Here is a 23,572-nt window from a genome sequence, read left to right on the forward strand (position 1 = left end):
CCCACCTCCCCCTTTCCCATGTCTCTCTGGAACCATCGGTCCTGTTTTTTTCTCCTCCAGATTGTTTATCCTGCCTATCTTATCTGGATAGACCTGCAGAGATAATAATATGCACAAAAAAACAAGACAGAGCAAAGCAAAGTGACAAAAGAAAACAAAATAACAACAAAACCAATGACAAAAAATGAAAAGCCTGTAAATAGTTAAAGGTCTGTTTGTTGACCTTTAGGAGTATTTTCCGGTTGAGTCTGATGGGGTGTCTGCCACACCATGACCCAAAAGTCTATTTTTGGTACTCCCTTGGGACTCTTGCTCTGCTCCACTTTCTGTTCTGTTGCATGCCCTTAGTGTTTTGCCTCGGTGTGGTGGGGTCAGACCGGGCGCTTCATGTCTCTTATAAGGCAGATCTGTAGACAATTAATTCTCTCAGTCATTGCTAGTCCGGGATTGGACTTAATTTTGCATTCAGGTTTGAAGAAGCTTGTTGGGTCTAGCATTGTGAGTTGACAAAATTTTGCCTTTCAGTATTTTGGATATGTTATTCCATTGCCATTTGGCCTTCCTTGTTTGCATAAGAAGTTGTTGTTAATCTTATTTTGTATGATGGGTCATTTTTCTCTTGCTATTTTCATTTTTTCCCCTTCACCTTCAGTTTCCTATAGTTTGTGCTATGTTTATACTACTTGGAGTTTTTTTGCTCTTCTTGAATGTGTAGCTTAGTATTTTTCACCAAATTTGGGATGTTTTCAGCTTTTTTTTCCTTCAAATGTTTTTACATGCCTGTTGTTAGACTGGTTTGACTAGAGAAACCAATCCAGTGACACCCATATGTGTATAAGAGAGAGCTTTATATCAAAGAGTAATTGTATTAAGAAAATATCCCATCCCAGTCCAGATCAAGTCCACAATTCTAATATTAGCCCATAAATCCAGTACTAGTCCATAAATTCCTCTTCAGACTCACATAGCCACGCACAATGATGCCAAAAGCAGGAAGAGCACAAGGACGGTGGGCGAAAGGCCTTGTGGATCCACTGGAGTGGAAGCATCTTAGGTCTCCATGTGGCAACTCCAGCTCCCTGAGCTACAGCTCTACTTCCCTCAACAGCAAGGTGAAGCAGAAAGGGAGAGAGAGAGAGAGCGTCCTGCCTCCAGGGAGGAAGAGAGGAAGTTCCCAGAATCCTCAAGAGAAGGCCACGCCCACCAGGAGGCATCATCAGGCTAGACTCCACCCCTTACTCCATTTGTCAAGTTGACAGGAGACTCTGTAACTACCACACATGCCTCTTTCCCAGTCTCGTTCCCTTTGAGGACTTGCATTTCACATATGTTGGTGTGGTCGATCGTTTCCACAGATTTCAGATCTTCTGCTGATTTTTATCCTTTCTGATTTCTGTCCCTTAGATTGAATCATTTCTATTGCTCAATCTTCACATTCTCTGATTCCCTTTTCTGTCACTTCACATCCGATGTGTAGACTCTCTAGTCAATTTTAAAATTTCAGTTGCTATACTTTTCACCTCCAAAATCTCCAGTTGGCTCTTAAGGTTTCCTTTCATTTATTATTTCTTTCTCTCTTTTTAAAATTTATTATTTCTTTCAATGCCATATTGTATGCGATGAGTCGCTGTCATTACACTTTCCTTTAATTATTAAGCATGGTTTCTGCTGGCGCTTTCATTGCATTTACAGTAGATGTTTTCAAATCTTTGCTGAGTGTACCAGGTGGGCTTGCTCAGAGCCACTATCTAGTGACGGCTCCCCCTGCCTCAGCCCCAGGTAAGAGTCGCATCTTGTTACTTCAATGCATGGCTTGTAATTTGGTTGTTGTTGAATACTCGACGTGTTAGATAATACAGCTACGATAGATCCTGAGGCCCCTCCCCCGGGGGCTATTGTTTGTTTTATATTTTGGGCTTTTGGGGGGTTTTTTTGCTTATCGTTTATTTGTTTAATGACATTCCTAGAATAATTCTGTGGAGTTTGTTTGCCACATGGTGGGCAGTCACTGATGTTTGTGTTCAGTTTGGTTTCTTATTTCTATGCGTGGCCTTCTAGCCGTCACCTCTATGTCAGCATGGCTTAGTCGTCAGCCAATTATTGGTCAGCACTTGTGCTCAAACATCGTGAACCAGTAAAGATTTCACGCTTTGTCAATGAATCTGCGTAAGGGTTGGGAAACAGGTTCAGGGTTCAGACAGCTCACAAATCTACGCTGGTTTGATTTGATGCCAGGTGCTCCCCTGTCTCCTTTGTTGGTAGACCAGGCCTCCCCTCCAGTTAGGCATGAGTCAATACTGGACCCCTCTTAGGGGTCATTCAGATAACCTTGCCCAGGTACAGTCTTTCCAAACACCAGAGCTATGTGGGAACTTACCAAGGCCCACAGTGGCTGTCCCATCCCACAGGTCTTCCATTAAATTCTAGCCAGGGCACCACTCGGTTTCTTGTGCTAATCAGAACAGAAGATTCTGGCTAGCTACAATTTGGGTCTGGCCTCATCTTTTGTCCCTAAGATATTACTACTCCTGAGAATATCAAGAGTTGTTCTGTTTTGATATTTTCCTATCCTTCACTCCAAATCAAGGTAGTCCCTTCCCACAGCGAAGATTTAGTATTCATTGCTTCCACCGCCCCGACAGAGGCACCGCAGAGAGCTGGGAGTGGGCGATGGGAGAAGACCCAGGTGAAAACATCACAGAATATGTCTCTTTTTAACCCAAGATTCCGTAGTTTGTTGTTGTTCTTTAAATAGACTCTTCTCTGTTTTCTTTTCTAAGCTATATGTAAAGAGCCCTAATTGCACAGTGGTTAAACATTTGGCTGCTAACCAGAAGGTCAGTGGTTTGAATCCACCAGCTACGTGGTGGGAGAAAGGTAAGGCAGTTTGCGTTCACGAAGGTTACAGCGGGGAGACCGTGTGGGTCTGTATGAATCAGGGTAGACTTGATGGTGGTCAGTTTGGGGAGTGCCGTGTTTGATCTCCAGCCTCATGAAGGGTTTGTTTGGGGTTTTTTGACCATTTTGTCCAGTTTACCTTTACTTTGGGTGGAGACGATGTGTCACACTCCTTATTCTGTCATGCTAGACCACAGTTGTTCGCTTATCTGTTTGTATTTCAGGAAATCCTTAAACTCGCCATTTAATTTTTGAATAGGAAATCCGTTGCATCTATTTTATATTGAAAACCGTGAGAGGTTGTGAATGGAAGCATCTTCCCACAACTCTGGTGTCCCCTCCACCCAGCGCCCAGCTCCACGCTCAAGCCCCTCCTACAGGAGTAGTTTCTTGTGTTTATTTCCAGAAGCCCTGTCAAGTGAGCAGTAATTAGACTGCTAACGGGAAGGTTGGTGGTTCAAGCCCACCGGCTGATTCCTGAGGGAACGTTGATGCTGTATGTGCCCAGACGCTTCACAGGCTCAGGAGCCCTGTATTGGGCTGCTCTGAGTCGGAATTGAATGAATGGCAGTGGTTTGGGGGGGTTTGTGTTTATTCTTAGAACTTTAGAATTTATTTATGTGATATAAGTATGTGTTTTGTCTTTCTCTGGACACAAAAACCGTGTGTCTCTGTGTGTCTGTGTATGTGCACACACTGGTCTATACTTTCTCTTTCAGATGACAGGGTATCTGGGAGATCTTTCCCACTGACTAGTATAGTTTGATAGCTGTCTATTTTATTAAACCAGATCCCTACTGATAAAACTTCAGTTACCACGATTTCCTTTCAAACAATGCTGTAATATATTAATCATCTTACTGATAAGTAATTGATAAGTAATGTGTGACTTTATGTGATTGGTAAAGACCAGAAATACAGGAATCAGTTCAAGGCAGTGAACAGTCCCGTCACCCCTCCCCTCCCACCCACCTACCCGCCGGAGAGCCGCAGATCGGCTTTGCGCCCTGTCACTGTAAGTCGGTTTGTACGTTCTTGTGTTTCACGTCAGTGGAGTCATCCCGTGGGCTCTGCCCTTCCAGCCTGGCTCCTTTCACTGTGACTAATATCTTTCAAGACTCATCCAGGCATCAGTACTTCCTTCGTTTTCATTGCTGTTGTGTGGCGATACCACACTGTTTGTCCAAGCTCCTATTGATGGGTACTGGAATTATTTCCACTTGGGGGCCATCACAGATATGCACAGCCACGGACAAGTCTTCTCGTGCGTAGATCCCTATTAAGAGAAGGCCTCAATCCGAAAAGACAGGTAGATTTTAACTTTTTAAAGAAACTGCCAGCCTGTTTCGTACCGTTGTAAAGGGTGAGCAGGCATGTTTTCGCCAGCAGTGAGCGTGGGCTCCGGTCCGTCCACACCCTCGGCAGCACTTGGTAGGGTCGGTCGGTCCATCTCAGTCCTTCTGATAGGGAGGTGTGGGTGGTAGGTAGTGGGATTTCATCGTGGCTCTCCTTGACGTTTCTTCCCGACTAGCAGTCCAGAGAACCTTTTCGTGGAATTTGCCAGTCATCTGTCTTTTCTGGTGAAGACGCTTGTCCGTTTTCATGAAGTTATTTTCTCATTGTTTAATTTTGAGCTTTGAGACATCCCTGTAAGAATTCTTGGATCAGTAAGTCTCAAGTTTGTCTCCAACTTGGCATCTTTCCAACCGTTCTGCAGCCTCTCCCTTCCCTGGGGACCCCAACTACCCAGGTACCAAGTGGCTCGAAGTCCTCTTTTCTCCTTCTTTTCCTCCTCCTCCATGTTGCATGTCAGATACTTTCCCTAGTGAGGTTCTCAAGTTCACCAACAACCCCTTCGGCAGTGTCTAATCTGCTGTTGATCGCATCCAGCGTCCTTTTCAGCCCGCGCATTGTAGCTTTCATTCTAGCAGCTCGGCTCGCTTCCTCTGCCGCCTTCAGCACCTCCTCTTCTAACTGCCTGCACTGCACCGTACCAACTTTTCAGACGTGCTTTGCAGCTCTTTCTAACATCTGCGTCTGTTCTGGTTTGGGTTTAACTGGCCGCCTCACGGGCCTCCCTTGCTGCATTCTTTGCATGCCTGGTCATCTTTAATTGGGTGCCAAGACACTGTAAAGTCTACCTTGTTAGGTGCTGGGTATTTTTGTATTCCTGTATAAATATCCCTGAGCTTTGTTCTGGGCCACAGTTCAGTTACTTGGAGACGGTTGGATCGTCCAGGTCTTGCATTTCAGGCTTGTTAGGCCGCTCTGGAGGCGTGCCCGGTGGAGGACTAATTACGCCCCCTGACAAAGGCAAGACCCTCGTGAGTGTTCCGGTCGGTTGGTGCCGGTGAATTCTGAGCTTCCCCAGCCGTGCCCGGCCCTGTCTGCTCTCCTGGCCCTCCTCCCTTGGATCCTCGGAGGCAGTTGTGTCCTGGATCTCCTGCGGTTTCCCTCACGTTCCTGTGCTGACCTGTTATCTGCTGGATTCAGGAGGGGGACGCCCCCCACCCCCCCACGGCTCTGCCCCGCTGTGCTTGAGCTCCGGAACTCCTGCTGTGTGCCTCGGTCTCCCTAGCCCCTCAGCCATGTTCTCAGTGTGAGGGGGGTGTCTTCTGGCTCTGCCTCAGTTTCCCTCTCTGTACCGAGGTCTCGGCAGCCTCGCAGGGCAGTGGCTGGGTGCTGGCACACCGAGTGACCCCGTTCCTTTCCCATCCTTTCGGGGATGGCTCTCCTCAGCCGCCTTCTGTTCAGGGTCTTGAAAGCCGCGCTTCTGTCCCCCGTGCCCACTTTAGCCGTGTCACGTGGGAGGGGAGGTCAGCCCCAGTGACCCCCGTCTTGACCAGACTAGGAGGGTAACCAAACCACAGCCAGTTATTCACGCGCCCATGCCCAGCGCTTAATCGCTGCGCCATCTGGACTCCCGTTTCGGGCCGTGGGTGGGACCTTTTCCTTCCCCGTGGCTGCCCAGTGTGTCCTCGCTTCTCCCGACCCAAAAGACAGAGAAGGCTGGATAACGAATGACCTGCCCTGAGAGCGGTCGGCGATGCCTGTTGGCCTTGCCTTCCCCACTGAACTTTGACCCTCATAGAGTTCCTGTGGCCTGGCCTGACACTGGGGGCAGAGGACACAGGCTCTGGACACTCACCGTCAGAAGCAGCCCCTGGAGTCTGTGACCCAGGCCGGAACTGGCCCCCTCCCCTGGGAGCTCCTCTGGGCTTTGTTCCTTTGTCTGAGTGTCCTGTTTGCAGAACCCGGCACACCCCGAGCCCAGGTTCAGCTCAGTGGATCTGCCTTGCTGGGGCCGGGAGTTCCCTCCCTCTCCTTCCCCTGGGCACGCTATCCCACCTCTCTCTCTTGGTGCAGCCCAGCAGCTCCATGACGCCTACCTGCCCCAGCAGGGTGTAGAAGGGTCTGTGTTTGGAGACCGTCAGGGACAGTGGACAGTGGTGTCCAGGTCTTGGGATGCTATCGGGCCTCAGAGCCAGGAGTGGCAGGGCTGGACGCCTGCACCTGGTAAACTGACCCTGGAAACACCCGGTGCTTACTCAGTACCGTCTACTGGGCCCTGACAGTGTGGTCAGTCAGGCTGGGGCCAAGGAACCTGGTCAGGGAGAGGCCTTCCAGAGAGAAGAGCCAGGGCAAGAGGCAGCGCTGGGGACCTGAGTCCCAAAACCAGAAATTTGGAGTGACCTGTGCTGTTTAGGCCAGGGGCCAGGGGTCTGTGAAGTGGCCAGTTCCCCAGTGGACTGAGGATGGGCCTTCTTTCTGGAAGGTGAGAACGGCCGGGTCCTGGGCATCTCGGCGGGCGTTCGGTACGTGCAGCTCCCGACCTACTCCGACGTCAGCTTCTTCCAGGTGGACGCAGAGCACCAGGAGACGCCCACCCCAACACCGTTGTGAGTGATGCTGCCGGGTCTGGGCAGTGGCCATGGTGGGGCAGCATGGGCTGGGAGGGGGATGCTCTGGAAGGTGGCTGTGCCCAGGGCCTCCCCTCACTCGTGCAGCGAGTGACTCCCGATGGCAGTGTGGAGCAAGCAGGTGCCACATGCAGTTGACCAGAGCCCTACAGCCAGCCCCAGCCCCTGAGACAGCACATGTTCACATAGAGCCTGGGCCTCCAGGACCCTGAGCAACCTGCTCCTGACCAGCTGCCCTCTTCCCACCAGGCCCACCTCCTTCCTCCCCTCCCCCTTCTCCCCTGCGTCCAGCCTGTCTCTGCCCCTCCCTCCTCCCTTAGCTTTTTTTCTTCCTGCTCAGAGAGGCCCTTCTTTACCGCTCTGCAAACCCCACCCTGGAACTGGGGAGGGAGGTGGACCATCAGGCTTGTCATGGCCAATGTCACCTTCACAGAGCGGGTGGGCACCATCTGAGGCCAGCAGGCTGGTCTTCCCAGTGACGATGCCTGTCCTGTCTCACACTCAGCCACTCTGGCCCCTTGGGACACACGCCATTGTGTGTGTGTGTGTGTGTGTGTGAGAGAGAGAGAGAGAGAGAGAGCTCCTTCCTGAGGATGAAATATGAAAGGAGTTAGGATGACCAGAAAATGCTTTTCAGGGTAAAATTCCAAACTCAGGTGAGTTTGTTTTGAGCTCACCTGACTAAGACCCGACCCCTCTTCCCCTTGTGTCCCAGTCGAGCTGCTCCGAGGGGTAGCCCAGGCAGTGACTCTCAGAAGTAGACTGCCAGGCCCGTCTTCCAAGGTGTCCCAGGGTGGATTTGAACCAACAGCTTTTCGGTTCACAGCTGAGCATATTGACTGTTTCCACAGCCCAGGGCCCTCAAGCCTATTTAGCGCTATAATGCCAAGCGCGACGTTTTCATAACATTTAATTATAACATTTAGTTATAACATTTATTATAAATCCATGGACCAATGTGACAATTTGGTTACGTTTAAAAAAACATTGCAAATTTTATATTTTTAAATATATTTTGGTTGTTATGTATATTGATAACTATGAAAGTAAAGAATAAGAACAAAACATTGCATTTCCTGAGATTAAAAATTCAGGCGTTACAGGGTTAGGACCGATTTCTCCTTCTCCCCCCAAGGAACAGAGCTGCTCGGTCCGGTCGGGCAGGGATATTTGATGCTTCTCAGATAGAAGGGAGGAAACGGGTCTCAGGTTTCAGAAGCTGGCACCTCTGCTGGCCCTCAGAGCTCTGAGGTGGAGGCAGGGCCTGAGCCATGGAGAGGCCAACCTCAGTGCCACTCACAGGCAGCACTCAGAACCCAGGGAACAGCCGGGCAGCCAGGGGACCCTCTGTGCTCTCTGCCAGGGGCCCAAACCTTCTCACCAGCCACGAGTCCAAGCCCCTGGGGAAGATGGGCTGCGGTGGCATCGTTGAGAGCAGCGCCTGCCCTTCCCAGCCCGGAGACCCACCCTCCTCCTGGTTTCAGGTGATTGCCTGACCCCAAGCCTGGCTGGGCAGGAAGCATCCCAAGACACACTGCCCCACTGGCTGGCCCTGGGGTGACCTCCTCTGTCCAGCCCCAGGCCACTGTGCCCCTCCCTACCCGCCACCCCCTTCGGGGTCATGGGATGGGAAATCCAGCCCTTCGTTTCCCTCCACAGTGGGTTTGAGTGCATCACTTACCCTCTGTGGAGCCCTGCATCCGTGTCCACGGGGCTGGAGCTCAGGGCGGCGGAGGAAAGTGCCGGAGCTGACCCGCCCCTCCCCTCAGCCAATGTGCAGCCAGTGCCAACTGGGGACACCCTGCAGGACCAGGAAGATGGCCCCTGCGACCCCCCTGGTGAGTGGATATGATGGCTCAGGAAGGCTGGGCAGCACAGGCTCGGGGTTCGGAGTAACGTGGGAAAAACCAGCTGCGCACTTTGGTGGAACGCACAGAGACCAGCAGGCCTTGTGCGGCGCACAGGGGCCTTGAGAGGACGCTGAGGGTACAGGGGCAGGCGGGGCGGTGTTCCAAGGAGCGCGGGAGGCACACTGGTAAAAGCGCTTGGTTGCTAATGGAAAGGTCAACGGTTTGAAGCCACCAGTCTCCGTGGGGAGAAGAGGCAGCCGTCAGCATCCATAAGGGTGGCAGCCTCGTTCTGAAAGCCAGTGCAGCAAAAGGCAGCAGCTGGGTGCATAATCTCCGGGGCCGATGGCGGGGAGGTTGGGGGTACAGGGGACCTACTAGATGATGAAGACAGCGTCCCACGATGGTGACACGGCTCGTAGTAATGCATTCAAACCGCTGACTTGTGTGGGACTGGGGCTCTCCACCCGTCAAGCGGCTTAAACACAGTAAGAAAGCGGATTGCAGTGCGAGCCAGGCTAGGCCAGGGCCTCCCTGTCCTGTCGCCAGAATGGATTTGAGAACCGTAGGTTGGTTTTGGTTTTGGTAGGGGCGGGGGAGGCTTGGTAGCAGAGACATGCAGCTCCGTGCTGGCTAGTCCCAGGGGACGGGTCCATGCTGCAGTCATGTGGTGCCCTGGAAACTCCTAGCATGGCCATGAGCCCCCAGTTGACATCGGTTGATTCTTGGTCCAGCCTGAGCCTGACAGTGGGAGGCTCCTGTCCAGAGCATCAGTTGTGGCTCCGTCAGGCTGAAGCTGAGCCTGGGTGGCCCACCAAGGCCACGGCCCGTCCACCCCAACCCACTGCCTTTTGGCCCTGGGGTGCCCCCCTTTCCAGATAACTCCATCTGGGCACAGCCTCTGGCCAGCAGCCCCAAGCACGCTGAGGACTGGCCCCCAGGTGGCGGCGTCTGGTCAGTGTTCCTGGGGGAGACCAGGCCCTGGGCCCAGCTCCTGTAGCCGGTGCCAGTCTCGCCTCGCCCAGACTGTTCCAGAATGATCACGTGAGCCGGGCGCCGAGGCTCGGAGTTGAATCAGAGTTTAATCACTGCCATTATTGTGTTCGGGGATGTGGCGTGCTCCCATGACAAAGACGTGGTTGGCATCTTAACGCCGGGAACAACCTTGATGTGCAATTGGCGGTGGGGGCGGAGGCATTGGTACCCTGCATCACTCGCTCAGGGAGGGGTTCTGGGAGAGGGTGGGGGTCACAGATGGATTCCCAAAGTCAGAGCCGGGCACCCTGGAAAGCCCATCTGATTCTTTCAGAGGTGACAAGGGAGTGAGGGTGTTCATGCGCAGGGAGTGGGGGAGGCCCTGTGTGCTTTGGGGCTTGGTGCCATTGCACACGGATGTCTGGAGAGGACGTCACGGGGCCTGCATGTACCACCACACAGGGTGGGATGGGGGGGGATCCAGGCCCGGGTGCTGGGTTTACAAGGTGCGTGGGACACAGAGCAGGAAGGTCCGCACTGCCCACTGGATGTCCAGGTCCAACTGAGCAGACAGAGAGGGTGGGGAGTAATGCGCATCCCCCAGGGGGGCTTGTAGGTGAGAGGCTGGCCAAGACGGCCTTTGTCACCCCAAGTGTGCTTAGCTCTAATGCCCCTGCCCCCTGGACACCCAGGCACCTGCTGTCGCTCTAGGAAGCACCCGGAGTCCCCACAGATGAACTCACCCTGCCCTCTTCCCGTGCGGGACCAGCTCCCAGAGCCTCCCCACAGGCTGGTGTGGAATGCCCGCGGCTGGGCTGGGACCACCCACAGACTCACCCAGCAGGGCTCCGACGGGTGGCCCTTCTCTGAGCTGGTCATGGCTCTTCTATGACAGCCCATGGAAGCCCACCTTCCCGGAGGCTTGGAGGGACACGCTCCTGTACAACCAGCTAGGTTTGAAGAAAGACCCTGAGTTTGGCACCCAGCTCTGGGCACCCCTCAGTGGCCCTGCTGGAGCTCCACCTCCCTAGCCCGGCCCAGGGAGCCCACTACACCGAGGGAGCAGCCCTGAGAGGTGGGGTTGCTGGTCTGTTTTCTCTGGAAAGCCTGGGCAGGGAGGACTGCTCAGGAATGCCCGCCCTCCTCCTCCCATGTGTAGGGCCAGCAGCCAGCCAGGTAGGTCTGGTTCAGGAGGGCACTGCTAGATGGCAGGCTCTGGGGCTTGTGGGGGCCCAAGGCCCATCTACCAGGCAGGACCAGTCCCCCATCCCCTTGGGAAGAATTGCCATAGCAACTGGATCATTGGTGACCCCAGGCCCCAGGCAAAGCACCCCTGGACTCACTAAAGCTGTGCGCATGAGGTAGCTGTTCTAGGACACACGTGTGGGAACAAACACACAGCCATGACCAGACTTGGCAGGACTGGGGTGGGGCGGAGTCCTCTCTTGCTTCTCGTCCCTGCCTTACTTTCTGTCCCGGACCCTGGTTTAAAGAACGGGGTTCGTCTCCTCACAGTTCTGGAGGCTGAGTGTCGGCCGGGTGGAAGGCCTGTGCCCCTCGGGTCCTGGACAACCCTCACAGGGCCTTGGCCTTCCCCAGAAGTTTCTCACTTCCAGGTCTGATCGCCCTCTTTAAACTCACAGGGATGGGCTTCTGGCCCACCCTGTCCTGATCTGCCCTCCAACATAACAAAGAGCCCCCATCCCCACAGGGGTCCCTTCCACCCCATAGTGGGTGAGGCCTCCAGCGACGGGTGGGTTTTCAGGGACACCGTTCATAACACACCAGGATCCCCTTGACAACAGATGACCTGGTCTTTTGCCCGTCCAGTCAGTAGTGCCTTCTGTTCCTAGAAGGTTCAGAGTGAACTTCGCCCCCATTCTCTTCTGAAATGCTCCCTCCCACGTCATCTTCAGAGCTGTGGCGGTGTAGCGGTCATGCATTGGTGCTGCTAACCTCAAGGTCAACGGTTCAAAACCACCAGCCTGCTCTGCAGGAGAACGATGAGGCTTTCTGCCCCCGTGAAGAGTGCCACTTCCTGTGAAGAAGTGCGGCCAGAGGGGTCCTAAGAAGCCAGGATGGTGAGACTTCATGTCACACACTCCGGACATGTTGTCGGGAGAGACCAGTCCCTGCAGAAGGACCTGGTGTCGGTAACGTGGAGGGACAGCGAAGGGGAGGAAGGTCCGCAACGAGATGGGTTGGCACCGTGGCTGCAGCGATGGGCTCGGGCACCGGGAGGATTGCGAGGCTGGTGCAGGGCCAGGCAGTGTTTCGAGTGGTTGTGCATAAAGTCCCTATGGGTCAAAAGCCACTCGGTGGCACCTAACATCATCATCGTCTCCACGGGGTCCTTTCTCCAGAGACATGAGCGGGACACCACCTGGACGACCCCCTAGACACACGCACACACATTCATCCTGCCCTGCTCAGGGCCATGAGCCCACTAGTAACTGTCTGTCCTCCCTTGGGAGGTGGTAACTGGCCTCTACAAACAATCAGGATGCCCCCAAAGAAAGCCATTCTGTTGTGGTCAAAATTGCATTTAGTTGTAGGTAAGAGAGCCCCTCACAGTAACCATGGCGGGCATGTTCAGGAAGCCCAGTGCCAGCTCAGAGCTGGGAGGGACTGGCTCCTTCACTGCCAGTCTATTAGCCGTCACCCCACCCACAGTCCAGTCCGAAGCGGAGTCTAGAGTAAGGTGACCAGATTTAAAGCAGGACACCATTGACCGGGGAGGGGCGGTGTTCTTGATTAAAAATTTGGTCTATATGGACCAAATACACCGTTCCCTAGCTTGTCGTGCATTCTTTCCAAAAACCAGGACTGTCCCGCCAAATGCGGGACGTCTGGTCACCTTAAAGATCCAAGAGGAAGGCCTCATCTATGCCCACAGCTCCCCTGGCTGTGAGGGAGACTGGGCAGGGTAGGGTTGACCCTGGAGGTCTGGGGACTGAGCAGACACGGGGTAGTGCCAGAAGGGACCCTAGAGTCAGAGAGTCTCAGGGGTCAAAGTGGGCAGTGCCCTCCTAGCTGCTGTTCCTCCAAGAAAATGACCTCACATGTGGGCACCTGGGCACGGGCACCTCTCACAAGTTGTCTTTGTCCATTATTCCGAACGAGCTGATCAGATGCGCCGTGACCAGACAGCTGTCCCACGGGGTGATGAATCAGGAAGCTTCTTCTAAGAGTCAGCCAACTTGTATATTCTCAAAGAAAGAAACCCCTCCTCCTCCTCCTCCAAGATCCTCCCTCCCTGCTGGGTCACGACCCCGTCTCCCTGCAGTGGCCCTGAGCTGCCGACAGCAGCTGTGCGGGCAGAGTGGCAGGGTAGGGCGTGCCTGTGCTAGTGCCAGCATCCAGTGCCCACCTCTGCGTGTACCGGGAGCAGGCCAGGAGGAACCAAAGGCTGCCAAAACCTGCTGAGGTCACACTGGTGTAGGCTGGGGCCTCGTCCCACCCAAGTGGTGTCCCATAGAAGAGAAGAGGCTCAGCTCAGGCCACGTCACAGAAGAGGCAGAGGCTGGAGTGATGTGTGTCAATGAGTCAGGGGACAGCCGGGGGCTCTCAGAGGCTAGGGGACAAGGCAGGACCCTTCCTGGAGCCTTCCCAAAGGGTCTGGCTCTGCCTCCAGGTTTCTGTTGTCAGATGCCACGGAGAAGGAAACCCTGCCCAGCCCTGTGCCCGCCTCACCATGGTCTCTGTGCCCGAGCCCATGGGCGCAGCCCCTGTGTCCGTCCACCCCATCAAGGCTCTTCCTCTCTGTTGCTGTCCCTCCACCTCACCAAGCATGACGTCCTTCTCCAGGGACCGGTCTCTCCTGATCACATGTCCAGCGTCTGTAAGTCGAAGTCTTGTCATCCTTGGCTCTAAGGAGCACTCTGGGCTTACTTCTTCCAGCACAGATCCGTTTGTCCTTTCAGCAGTCCGTGGTACTCTCCACATCCTTCTCTAGCACACAGTCCGATGCATCGGCTCTTCTCCAATCTTCCTTATTCAGTGTCCGACTCACACATGCACAGGGAGGCCGCGGAGAAGACCATGGCTTGGGTCAAGCGCACCTTGGTCCTCAAAGTAACACCCTTGCTCTTCAGTACCCTTAAAGCGCTCTTGTGCAGAAGATTGACAATGCAGTATGTCTTTTGATCTCTTGACTGCTGTTTCCATGAGCATTGATTGAGGATCCAAGTAAGCCAACATCCTCGACAACGTCAACCTTGCCTCCATTGATCATGATGTGACCTGTGGGTCTGGTTGTGAAGATTTGGGTCTTCCTTACAAGTTCTTCGCTTCCTCCTCACGCTCAGCGAGCTAGGCTGTCATCCGCATAGCGCAGGTTGTTCATAGGTCTCCCCCGCCCCCCCACCCCCACCTGCGCTCTTCTTCGTCTCGTCCTGCTCCTCTGGTCAGAGCAGCTGGCCTCCAGGACACTGAGCAAATGGACGTCTGTTGTCCTAAGCCCCCCAGCTTGTCGTACTTCGTTGTGGCCGCCCCAGGTTGGAGACATCCATCCACCAGCCTCTCACTGTGTGCGCCTAGATATCTCCCGAAACGTCCACTCACGGTGCCCAGCCAATGGGCAGTCTTTTCTGGGACAATTCAATTGACCTCCTGAACTAGGTTTGGACCAGAGACTCTCTAGGGTGATGCCCCTCCTTGTGATGGCGCCCTGGGCAGGTAGCCATTCAAAGCTCCTAAAGCAGACTGTCATCGAAACTCTCTGGTTGTCTTTAACCAGCACAAGAACGTGTTGGGCTGGGTTCTCTGGAGAAGCCCAACCAGGGACGCTGTATGTGTGTGTCTAGAGAGAGATAGGTGTATCAAGAAACAGCTCAACCTGTTGAACACTGGATTATACACCCATCCAGATCAAGTCCGTGGGTCAGATGTCTGCTGGAGGCTTCTCTGGATGCCTATAGCTGCAGGGGCTAACGAACAGGAAGCGGGAAGGTGTACCAGGAAGAACCCCAGGCTCATGGCTGCCGAGCTGAATGAATGAGAGATGGGCCGGACGAGTCCCAGGTCGGCAGTCTGCTGCTGGTTGCTGGGACGGGCAGGCTCTCTAACAGGATCCAGATCCTGCGGTGGAAGTCAGCCAGATGCCACCCACTGTCCGTCGATACTGAGAGCAGGCCACACCCTGAATGCAACCTCCCTCGATCGTATCCCGGCTGTGACCAGATTAAGGAGGTCTATTCCCCCCACAAGCTGCTTCACAGAAGACCCCATCCTGGGGTTGACCACACTGAGTTAGATCGGATCTTGGGGGAATCCTGGCCAACCCTCATTGACACACAACCTAATCATCACACATGACATCTCAGTTAGAGCCCAGAGGCCCTCGGCCCATAGCAAAGGTAAGCTCTCTCCACCATTGCCAGGAACGCTGGTCCCTGATTCCTCTTCCTCTGTCTTCTGGCCTGGGCCACCTTGTGGGCCAAAATGGCTTCATGAGCGCTGCCATCTCGCCCTGGTTCCAGCCGGCAGAAAGGAGGAATCCACACCCCCTGCCTCGGACATCTCATCGGCTAGAGCCTGGCTGTCGAGTGCCCTGAAATTGATTCTGACTCTCAGTGGCCTGCTGGACAGAGCAGAGCTGCCCCCGGGGGTGTCCAGGCCTTTCTCCTTGGCACCTCCAGGGCTCCTTAGAACTCAGCTCTGCGGCCAAAATGTGCCAGCTGGAACCAGGTTCTGGCCAGAAGAGCTGGGCAGGGGTGTGGAGTCAGCCTGTGGTCTTGGCTGCTGGGACGGGAGGTACCACCCCAGACTGATACCTGCTGGGCACTTGTGGGTGCTGAGCTGAGCATCTGGGGTAGGCCCAGACAGGCTTGTCTGAGAGCCAAGAACTCAAGCCAGTGTCTCCAGGCCCCCCTGGCCCTCCTGTTACTGAGCCCGATCAGCTAGAGACACCAGGGCCCCACTCCCCAAGCCAGCTGGTCCCCTAATGTATTTGTGGACCACGCCATGCAGATCCAGACTCCAGGACCATCAGCCAAGCAGCCTGATGAGAGTGTTAGACCCAGGGAGCAGGGCTGGCGTGGGTGGGTGGGGAAAACCTGGAGGGACCAGTATGTGCTGAGAGGCACCCCGGCAGCTGGAGCACCTGCCTGCTAACTCGGCTTGCGAGCAAGGTATTCCCAGGAGCCGCAACAGGTAGCACTGGGTGGGGGGATCAGGTCTCTGTTGGCCCCCGTGACTCTGCCCGTCGGCCCAGCTTGAAGATGAGACGTCATTTCAGAGTGTTCTTGACCACTTCCGGGTTCAGAGGTGGGCGGGCAGGAGGGCGGCATGGGGGATATGGAGATGGAGCTGCCCGAGACCCAGGCTGGGTGCCATCCTCATTTCTGGCATTTGGGGCCACTCCAGCTTGTCCCTAGCTGGGCCAGAGGGGGCTCCTCCCTGACTCCCACTGCACTGGACGGAGAAACGGGGCCAGTGCATCTGTTGCCAAGTAAGCCCTGTGTTCAGTCTGACTGAGACCCCTCTGTGCCCAGCAGGCCAGGACCAGGAAGAATCCCGGCCTGCCTGTGGGTGAAGCCCCCAGGTCCCCCCAGGAGCAAAGCTCGCCCCCCCCCCAGACTCGGTCCTACCTGCACCTGCCCGTCACCCCCCATACCTGCACCCCAGGGACAGCTTGTTTTCTTGGAACCTCATAGCAGTCCCCTACTGCCCCCCGCCACCACCCTGCCTGTGTGCCCACCTGACCCCATAAACAGGGTGCCTCTTGCACTCCCACTCCCCCAAACAGAGGTTCTCAAGCCTAAGACGTCCCATCGGACACCTCTCCCCTTCGGATCTGTTGGTCAGTGAAGGAAAGTACACCCAGTCCCCCAGCCAGACTTGATTCTCAGAGACCTCACCCCCTTCTCCAGGGGCCCAGTGTCAGTCAGGAGGTGCCAATGCCAAGGCGAGAATGTATTATTCTGTGGATAAGGAAATCCTTCCGTAGATTGTTTGCAACTGTCGGGAAGAGGCCCTTTGCGTTTGGTTTAGAAGACGGCGGTTTCACGGCGGGAACAATGGCCAGGGTCTCTGGAGCGCCAATTCCGGTGAAATTACAGCACCCAGACTTCAGCGACACCGCGCATTGATTTTATATTCAGAAAGATTTTTATATTTAGTCTCTTAACCTTTTGTGGTGCCCCCCCACAGCTTTAAACCGGAGAACCCTTTTATGTTAATTGTTGGCAGTGGGGTGCCAGCCTCCTCAGCACCCCTCCCCTTCCCCAGTAATTTAAGCCCATCCAGTCCTAATGCAGGTGCTGGTAATTGCAGGGCGGAGGAGCTACGGCCCAAGGGCGGCACGCACGCACAGAGCCCAGCGCTCACACAATCTCCTGGAAATTGGACTTGGGGACATTGTGGGGGGGACTTGTATTCGTTTCCTCTCTCTCACTGCCCCTCAACCTCCCGGGAGCGGTTGTGGGAGTGATTCCCCTCTTCAGCAGGTTGCCCAAATGGCGACACCGGTCAGTTTTAAAATGCAAGGTGCCCTTAGCTGCCGGCTTCACGCTCACCAATAAAAGCGGAGGAGCATGGAGGAGTGTTTGGGGACTTCGCCGCCTCCTGGGATGCCCACAAGCCTCCGTGTTAATTGTCTGGTTAATTATGGCCGAAGTAGCATGAAGGACCCACATTTTGAAGGGAAACTATAAAAACTGCCCCTTAGGGACCCAGCAATGTCCCAGAAAAAAAAAGCAAAAAAAAAAAAAAATAATTCCAAAGCCAAAAGAAAAGGCAAAAAAAAAAAAAGAAACGAACCAAGAAAAAGCCCGCCGCCCAAAAAAAAGCAAAAAAAGCCAAACAAAACCCCCCCAAACTCACTGCCACGTAGTCACTCCCAACTCGTGGCAAGGGACGCTGTAGGACATAGTAAGTCTGCCCCTGTGGGTTCGTCACGGAGTAGAAAGCCCCAGCTTTCTCGCACAGAGCGCCTGGTGGCTTTGAACTGGTGACCTTGCAATTAAGCAGCCCAGTTCGGGAACCACCATGCTATGGTCAAACCCAGCAGCTGAGGTTCCTGAGGCCCGTGTAGCAAGGGCACACATGCTGACGGCCTTGAGAAGCAGGGTTCTGACTGATTTTCGGGCAGTCGCCAGACCCGTCTTCCTAGTCTCTCTTAGTCTACCATCTCCGCCGAAACCTGCCCCCCACGGTTAATCCTGCTGGCATTCGAAAGGCCAGTGGCCTCACAGCCACCACAGGACAACCAAGTGGCAGACCCCCTTCAAAGCGTTCGAAACCAAAGCTGTGACTAAGCGGACTGACCTGACGGGGCCCAACCCAAGCCATGGTCTTGTTCTCACTTTGTACGTGTTTGCACGCCGGACACTGAAAGGGTGGGCAGAAGGGGGGCTGCTTTGAATGGCAGCGCTGGTGAAGAGCAGTGAAGTGCTGCAGACTGCCGGAAGAACTCACCCGTCTGCCTCAGGAAAGGCAGAGCGCCTTGGAAGCGAGTGAGGCTTGCGCTGGGTCCTCAGGAGGGACCCATCGCTGGAGAAGCGCATGCCGCTGGGTAATGCCAAGGGCCAGTGAAAACATGGGACAACCTCAAGGTGACGGGCGGACAGGGTGGCTGCAGCAATGGACCCCATCAGAGCAGCGATGGCGAAGATGGCGCAGGAGCAGGCAACGATGCTTCACTCTGCTGCGGAGGCCGACGCCGTGAGTTGGAGCTGCCTGCACCGGACAGTCAGCCCTGCGGTGGGCTAGGGGAGGCTTCACCTACGTTCTGTTAGGGGTACCTGTGCTTAGCATCGGGGCTTAATCTCCCAGCATCTCTTCTCCTCTCAGGACTGGTTCTTCTCCAAGATCCTCCTGCCCTCCCCCTTCTGCACAGTTCAGCCGGGAAGCCATGATAGGGAGCAGGGGCACGAGGCTATGGAGGGCCTCACAGCCTGGGCAGGGTGAGGAGGGCACCAGGCAGGGATCAAGCCACCACAGGGAGTAGGAGCCCAAAGGAGAGAAATGGTCGACATTGGGGGACTGGTCAAAATAGTCCCTCTATTCAGGGCAGTAGAAGGCAGACTCCTGCCTTGCTGTTGGACTGGGAAGTTCGTAGGGAAAAGCAGAGAGGGAGTGTGAACCTGAGGTGTTGCCTTAGAAATGAAAGCCGTGCATGCATCGTGGGTGGCATTGCCAAGACAGGTAAAAATAAGCCCGGAGGTAAGTGTGTGTGCATATGTGTCTGTGCATGAGTGTGTGTTCCACTACTGCCTGGCTCACAGAGGGCCTGGGGACTGAGGCACGCCAGCAGCAGTGAGCACACGCAATGCCCAGGGAGGGGCTTGCAAACACCACTCCCCACTAAAGGAGCCAGGTCCCGTGGAGAAGTGGCTGAGCCCAGGATAGGACATCTTACCCTGCAGGAGAGGGAAGCAGAAGGGAGGGAGGTCTCCGCTGAGGAACCAGAGAGAGTAGGCAGGGGTGCCGCATGGCCCAAGGGTCTGCCTGGGGGACAAGGACAGGGCTCTGGCTGGCACCGTGGGGAAAGCTGGAGGGCAGCCTTCTTTCTCCCTGGGAACCTGGGCCGCATGGGTGTGCAGGAGCACGGCACAGAGTTGGAGGGAGGGTGCGTGTGCCCCAGCAGGCTGTGTACACATGTGAGTGAATATGCGTGCACAGGCACACGTGCCAGGGAGCTTCCTAAGTTCAGGGCAAAATTCCGTTTTCCCACAAGTTTTTTGAAGTCCCTAATATGCGTGTGAGCATGCATGGATGTGAGTGTGTGTTTGTGTATGTGTGCTAGAGTGTGTATTATATGGGAGCATGTTCATCTGCATGAGCATGTGTGTCTGAGGCTGTGAGGCTGTGTTCAGTCACATGCATAAATGAGCGTGCATGTGTCCATGAGTGTGAGAGTGTGTACACCTGTATGAGGATGTTTGTACACACGTGTGCCTGCGTGTGAATATGAAAAGTGTGAAGCTACCAGGAGTGGTGTATGGGAAGTATTGGACTGCTAACCACAGGTCGGGGGTTCACACCCACCAATCACACCAGATGGGAAAGATGAGGCTGGCTACCCCTGGAAGACTAGCCCCCCAGAGAGCCTATAGAACAGTGGTTCTCAACACGTGGGTCACAACCCCTTTGGGGTCGACCTTTTCACAGGGGTCACCTAAGACGATCAGAAAACACATAAATATTTCACAATATATACTCACATTGTTTTATGATTCATCACTATGCTTTAATGTTTAACTATGTTCAATTTGTAACCATGAAAATACATCCTGCCTATCAGATATTTAGATGAGATTCATAACAGTAGCAAAATGACAGCGATGAAGTAGCAATGAAAATAATGTTATGGTTGGGGGTCACCACAATGTGAGGAACTGTCTGAAAGGGTCGCGGCATGAAGACGGTTGAGAACCACTGCCCTAGAAGGACATCGAGTCAGGGCAGTGGGTTTTAAGGTGTGCCTGATGCAGGCGTGTGCCTGCTCATGTGTCTGTGACTAGGTGGGTGTGTTGTGCATGTGTGAGAATGTACATGTATGAGGATGTGTGAGAATGTACGTGTGTGAGGATGTGGACACGTGTAAGCATATGTATGTGTGAGCATGTATATGAGTGTACGTGTGTGTAAGCATGTGCTGAGTGTATGTGTTTGCACACTGTGTCGTGTGTGTACCTGGATGTGAGTGCATGGGAGTGCGTGCATGGGAGTGCGTGCATGCACCATGTACATTCTGAGTGGGTGTGAGTGGGCGTGGCTGGGTGCCTAGGGGAGGCTGGTCCCAGCAGGGCGCACACTAAGGAAGTGGAAGGAGGAGTCCGGCTGCTGGTCCGAGTTAGGGGGCCAGGGTGCTACTGAGCATGTGAGCATGCTCTCCTCGGGGATCTCCGGCTCTCGTACCGGGTGACTGCACCCATGGTCTCTGTGTGACCCACTAGTGGGCATGGGGCAGCACCCGTACTACAGGAGGCCCAAGTCTGCTCTGTTGACCAGCTCACCCCACACCTGGCTGTCTCTGTTCCCGACATAAGTCGCTGGCCTCTGGACCTCCCCTGCCCCCTGTGTATAAGGGACACTTAGCATCGCAGGACTCCCTAGTCGGGCATAGCCACTCCCTCACCGCCCGCCCAGTGGCCCTCCTCCGGCAGGGAGAACCCCACATGGACACATCTCCAGGGCCTTTCTGGTGGCAGCAGGAGTTCCTTATCTTTCAACAGGGAGCTTGCTGCCCGATGGACCTGGACCGGCTGTTTCTTTCCTCCTCTCCCGGACTCGGTGGTGGCCCTCACCTCCCCCTGGAGCCACAGGGAGGGAGGGCAATGAGACTCCAGGGCCTCTGAGCGAGAAACTTAGCACCGTCCCCACAGACCAGGCACCTCCTCCCCTGCACCCATCATCCTCAAGCAAGGCCTGTCTGTGGACGCCCCGCTCCGCGGCCTGTAGCAGGGAAGTTCAGTCTTTTCCAGAAGCAGGGGAGGCATGGCTCTTTTGGCTGCAGCAGTCAAACCCCAGGCATGGGGGGCAGGGGGCTCCAGCAGCCAGACCACCCACCAGGCAGCATCACCTCTAGGCCTGCACTCTGCTGACCTGGAGCTGCGTGGGCGACAGCCTGGGGGACAACTCCCTATAAGGTGGCCCCTCTGCTGGAAAGCTGCTGCCCACTCTCCACATCGCTCCCAGGCCTGGGATCTCTGTGCCTGGGATCTCTGTACCAGGAGAGGCCCCCGCCCCGCCCCCAGGCAGCGTCATCAAAGTGGCTGGACCAGGGCTGGGTTTGAAGTCAATAAAGGTCGTGGCATTTGAAGAGAGCCCTTGGGGCTGTAAGCCACGGTCAAGGGGTCTCAGTGTGATCCCTTCAGCCAGATCCTGTCCACCTGAGGCCTAGCACCTGGTGAAGGGTGCCCCAGCTGCTGGGGGAGTCCCCCAGGATGAGGAAGAGTGTGATATAGGGAGAACCTAAGTCCCCAGGGGCCTGGCTGCAGTGGACTTGGGGCCAGGGCTCAGTGGCCTAGGGAGCCCTCACTGACGGCCTGTCTGCCTGCCCAGGTGCCCAGGCCCAGCAATCTTGACTCACACTCCAGGCCTGTGGGACACCCTGGCGGTGCCTCAGCCCCAAGCTACTGAATTGTGTACAAACAGCTTGGATGGGAGGGAGGGGGTTGGGGGGCTGAAGGCGAGCAGTGGGCGGGTGTCAGAAACAGACTCTCGAAAGAACCCCAAATTAGCCCCCTGGTCTTGGCAGCGTGCCAGCAGAAGCAGCCCGCTTCCCCGCTCCGTCTGCGATCCCGCGAATCCCCGCGCCAGAAGGCGAGTGTGCGATCAGCAGCGTGCCTCTGAGCTATGGAGACACATCCGCGCAGTGTGTCTGAAGGGGGGGTGGGGGTGGCACCCAGCCCAGGTGGGGTACAGAGCGTTCAGCTCTTTTTAGAAAAAAGAATGTTGGGAGCAGGCACAGCGACAGCAACAGAATGCTCAAGTGGCAGCCACCCTGGGGCCTCTGATTCTCAGCATTGGGGGGGCAAGGCATCTATCAGAACGTCTGTCCCCCCCTGTTTCAGAAAGGAGAGGGGAAGGCCGGTGCTGGCCCAGGGGCTGAGGCTGTAGAGCCACACTCTGCCCAGGCACCCTGGTCTACCGCCCGCCCACCTCAGGGACTGGGGATCCCAAGGACGCCACTCGAGAAATAGAGATTGTTTGGCCTGCTCGTCTTCTCTTGCCATTGGAGCCAGGCCGGGTTCTCACAAAGAAGCATGTTGGGAAAGGCCTGAATTCTAAAGTGTCCTGTTGTAACGCGGGATACAGGGACCCCGGAGGCCGAGGGAGCCCTTGCCGGGACCCTGGAGGAGCCGCAGGCCAAGCTGTGCCGGTCTCTTCAAAGGCCGCGCGTCGTTTCTGCCTGAGTGATTCTAGGGTACAGCCAAATCAAAAGTGGGGGTGTTCCCAGGGGCTAGGGCCTCCATTTCCTCATCTGTACTTTGGGCTAAGGGGAGGGTTGAGTGTCTGCAAGGCACCTGGGACGCGCGGAGCGCAAGGCCTGGTCCCTGGACTGTGAAAGTAGATGTGGTGGTGGGAATGGCGGTGGGGTCGTAGTTCGATCATGCTGAGGTAGGGGGCTTTACCGAATGGACGTGGTTTCTCAGACAAGGAGTCGGAATCCAGAGCACCAGCTCGGAGGGAAGTTTATCACGCTGTGTTCACTCATCTCCTTTCAGGGTGATGGCAGGGAGGCTGGTGATGGCGTTGACAGTAGTGATGGTGATGTTCATGGTGATGGTGATGCTGGGGTGGTTGGTGATGGGGATGGTGGGAGGTTGGTGGTGCTGTTGACCGTGGTGATAGTAATGGTGCTGATTATGGTGTGGGTGGGGAGGTTGGGGATGATGCTGATGGGGTAGGGAGGAGGTCCAGGTGAGGGTGGTGATGCTCAGCGAGGTTTGTGCTGGGAAAGCAGTCATCAGGAGTCGGGTGTTCCCCTGGTCTGGAGGAGAGGAAGTCAGGGTACACGTGACCTCTCCACTCCTCCCCCCTATCTCCAACTAATACCCACGGGCAGGCAGCAGTGCAGGAGCAGCAGAGTGGAGGCCAAGCTGTAGAGGGGCCAGAGAGCGTCCCCCAGCACACGTGTCTGGTTAGCACACGGAAGCGGGGCGGGAGGTCTCTGGGATGGCAGGAGTCCTTTTCCTTAGAGGTGCCGAACACTGGACACCTGGTGGGGTGAGGGACCTTTGGGGGGCTCAGAGCCCAGCACCTGCTCCTACCTACCATTCTGGGGCCCACATGTCCCTCCGGAGCTCAAGACCCCGCTCCCAGCCTTGACTCCTGTGCTTGCCCTGCTGCTAACCACATGCCTTGGCTAATTGGCCTTAAAGGCTAATGCGGCGTGTCTGGTCACCTCTGCATGAGGCGGCCCAGCCCCGCGGGACCAATAACAGAGCAGTTTCATGAATTTGCTTAAATGCCACAAATGCC

General features: G+C 55.3%; 1 protein-coding gene across 1 annotated transcript in view; it reads left to right on the forward strand.

Moving 5' to 3' along the window:
* Positions 1-23,572, forward strand: part of MORN1 (MORN repeat containing 1) — an 86,671-nt gene that overhangs the window by 39,778 nt on the left and 23,321 nt on the right. Inside the window, exons 8-9 of the mRNA XM_045299224.1 lie at positions 6,674-6,797; positions 8,478-8,656. Of these exons, the coding sequence (XP_045155159.1) occupies positions 6,674-6,797; positions 8,478-8,656 (303 nt within the window). The remainder of the gene's footprint in view (positions 1-6,673; positions 6,798-8,477; positions 8,657-23,572) is intronic.

The sequence above is a fragment of the Echinops telfairi genome, unplaced genomic scaffold (genome assembly GCF_000313985.2).
Source record: "Echinops telfairi isolate 266 unplaced genomic scaffold, ASM31398v2 ScPeMD7_7457;HRSCAF=8495, whole genome shotgun sequence".
Classification (NCBI taxonomy): domain Eukaryota; kingdom Metazoa; phylum Chordata; class Mammalia; order Afrosoricida; family Tenrecidae; genus Echinops; species Echinops telfairi.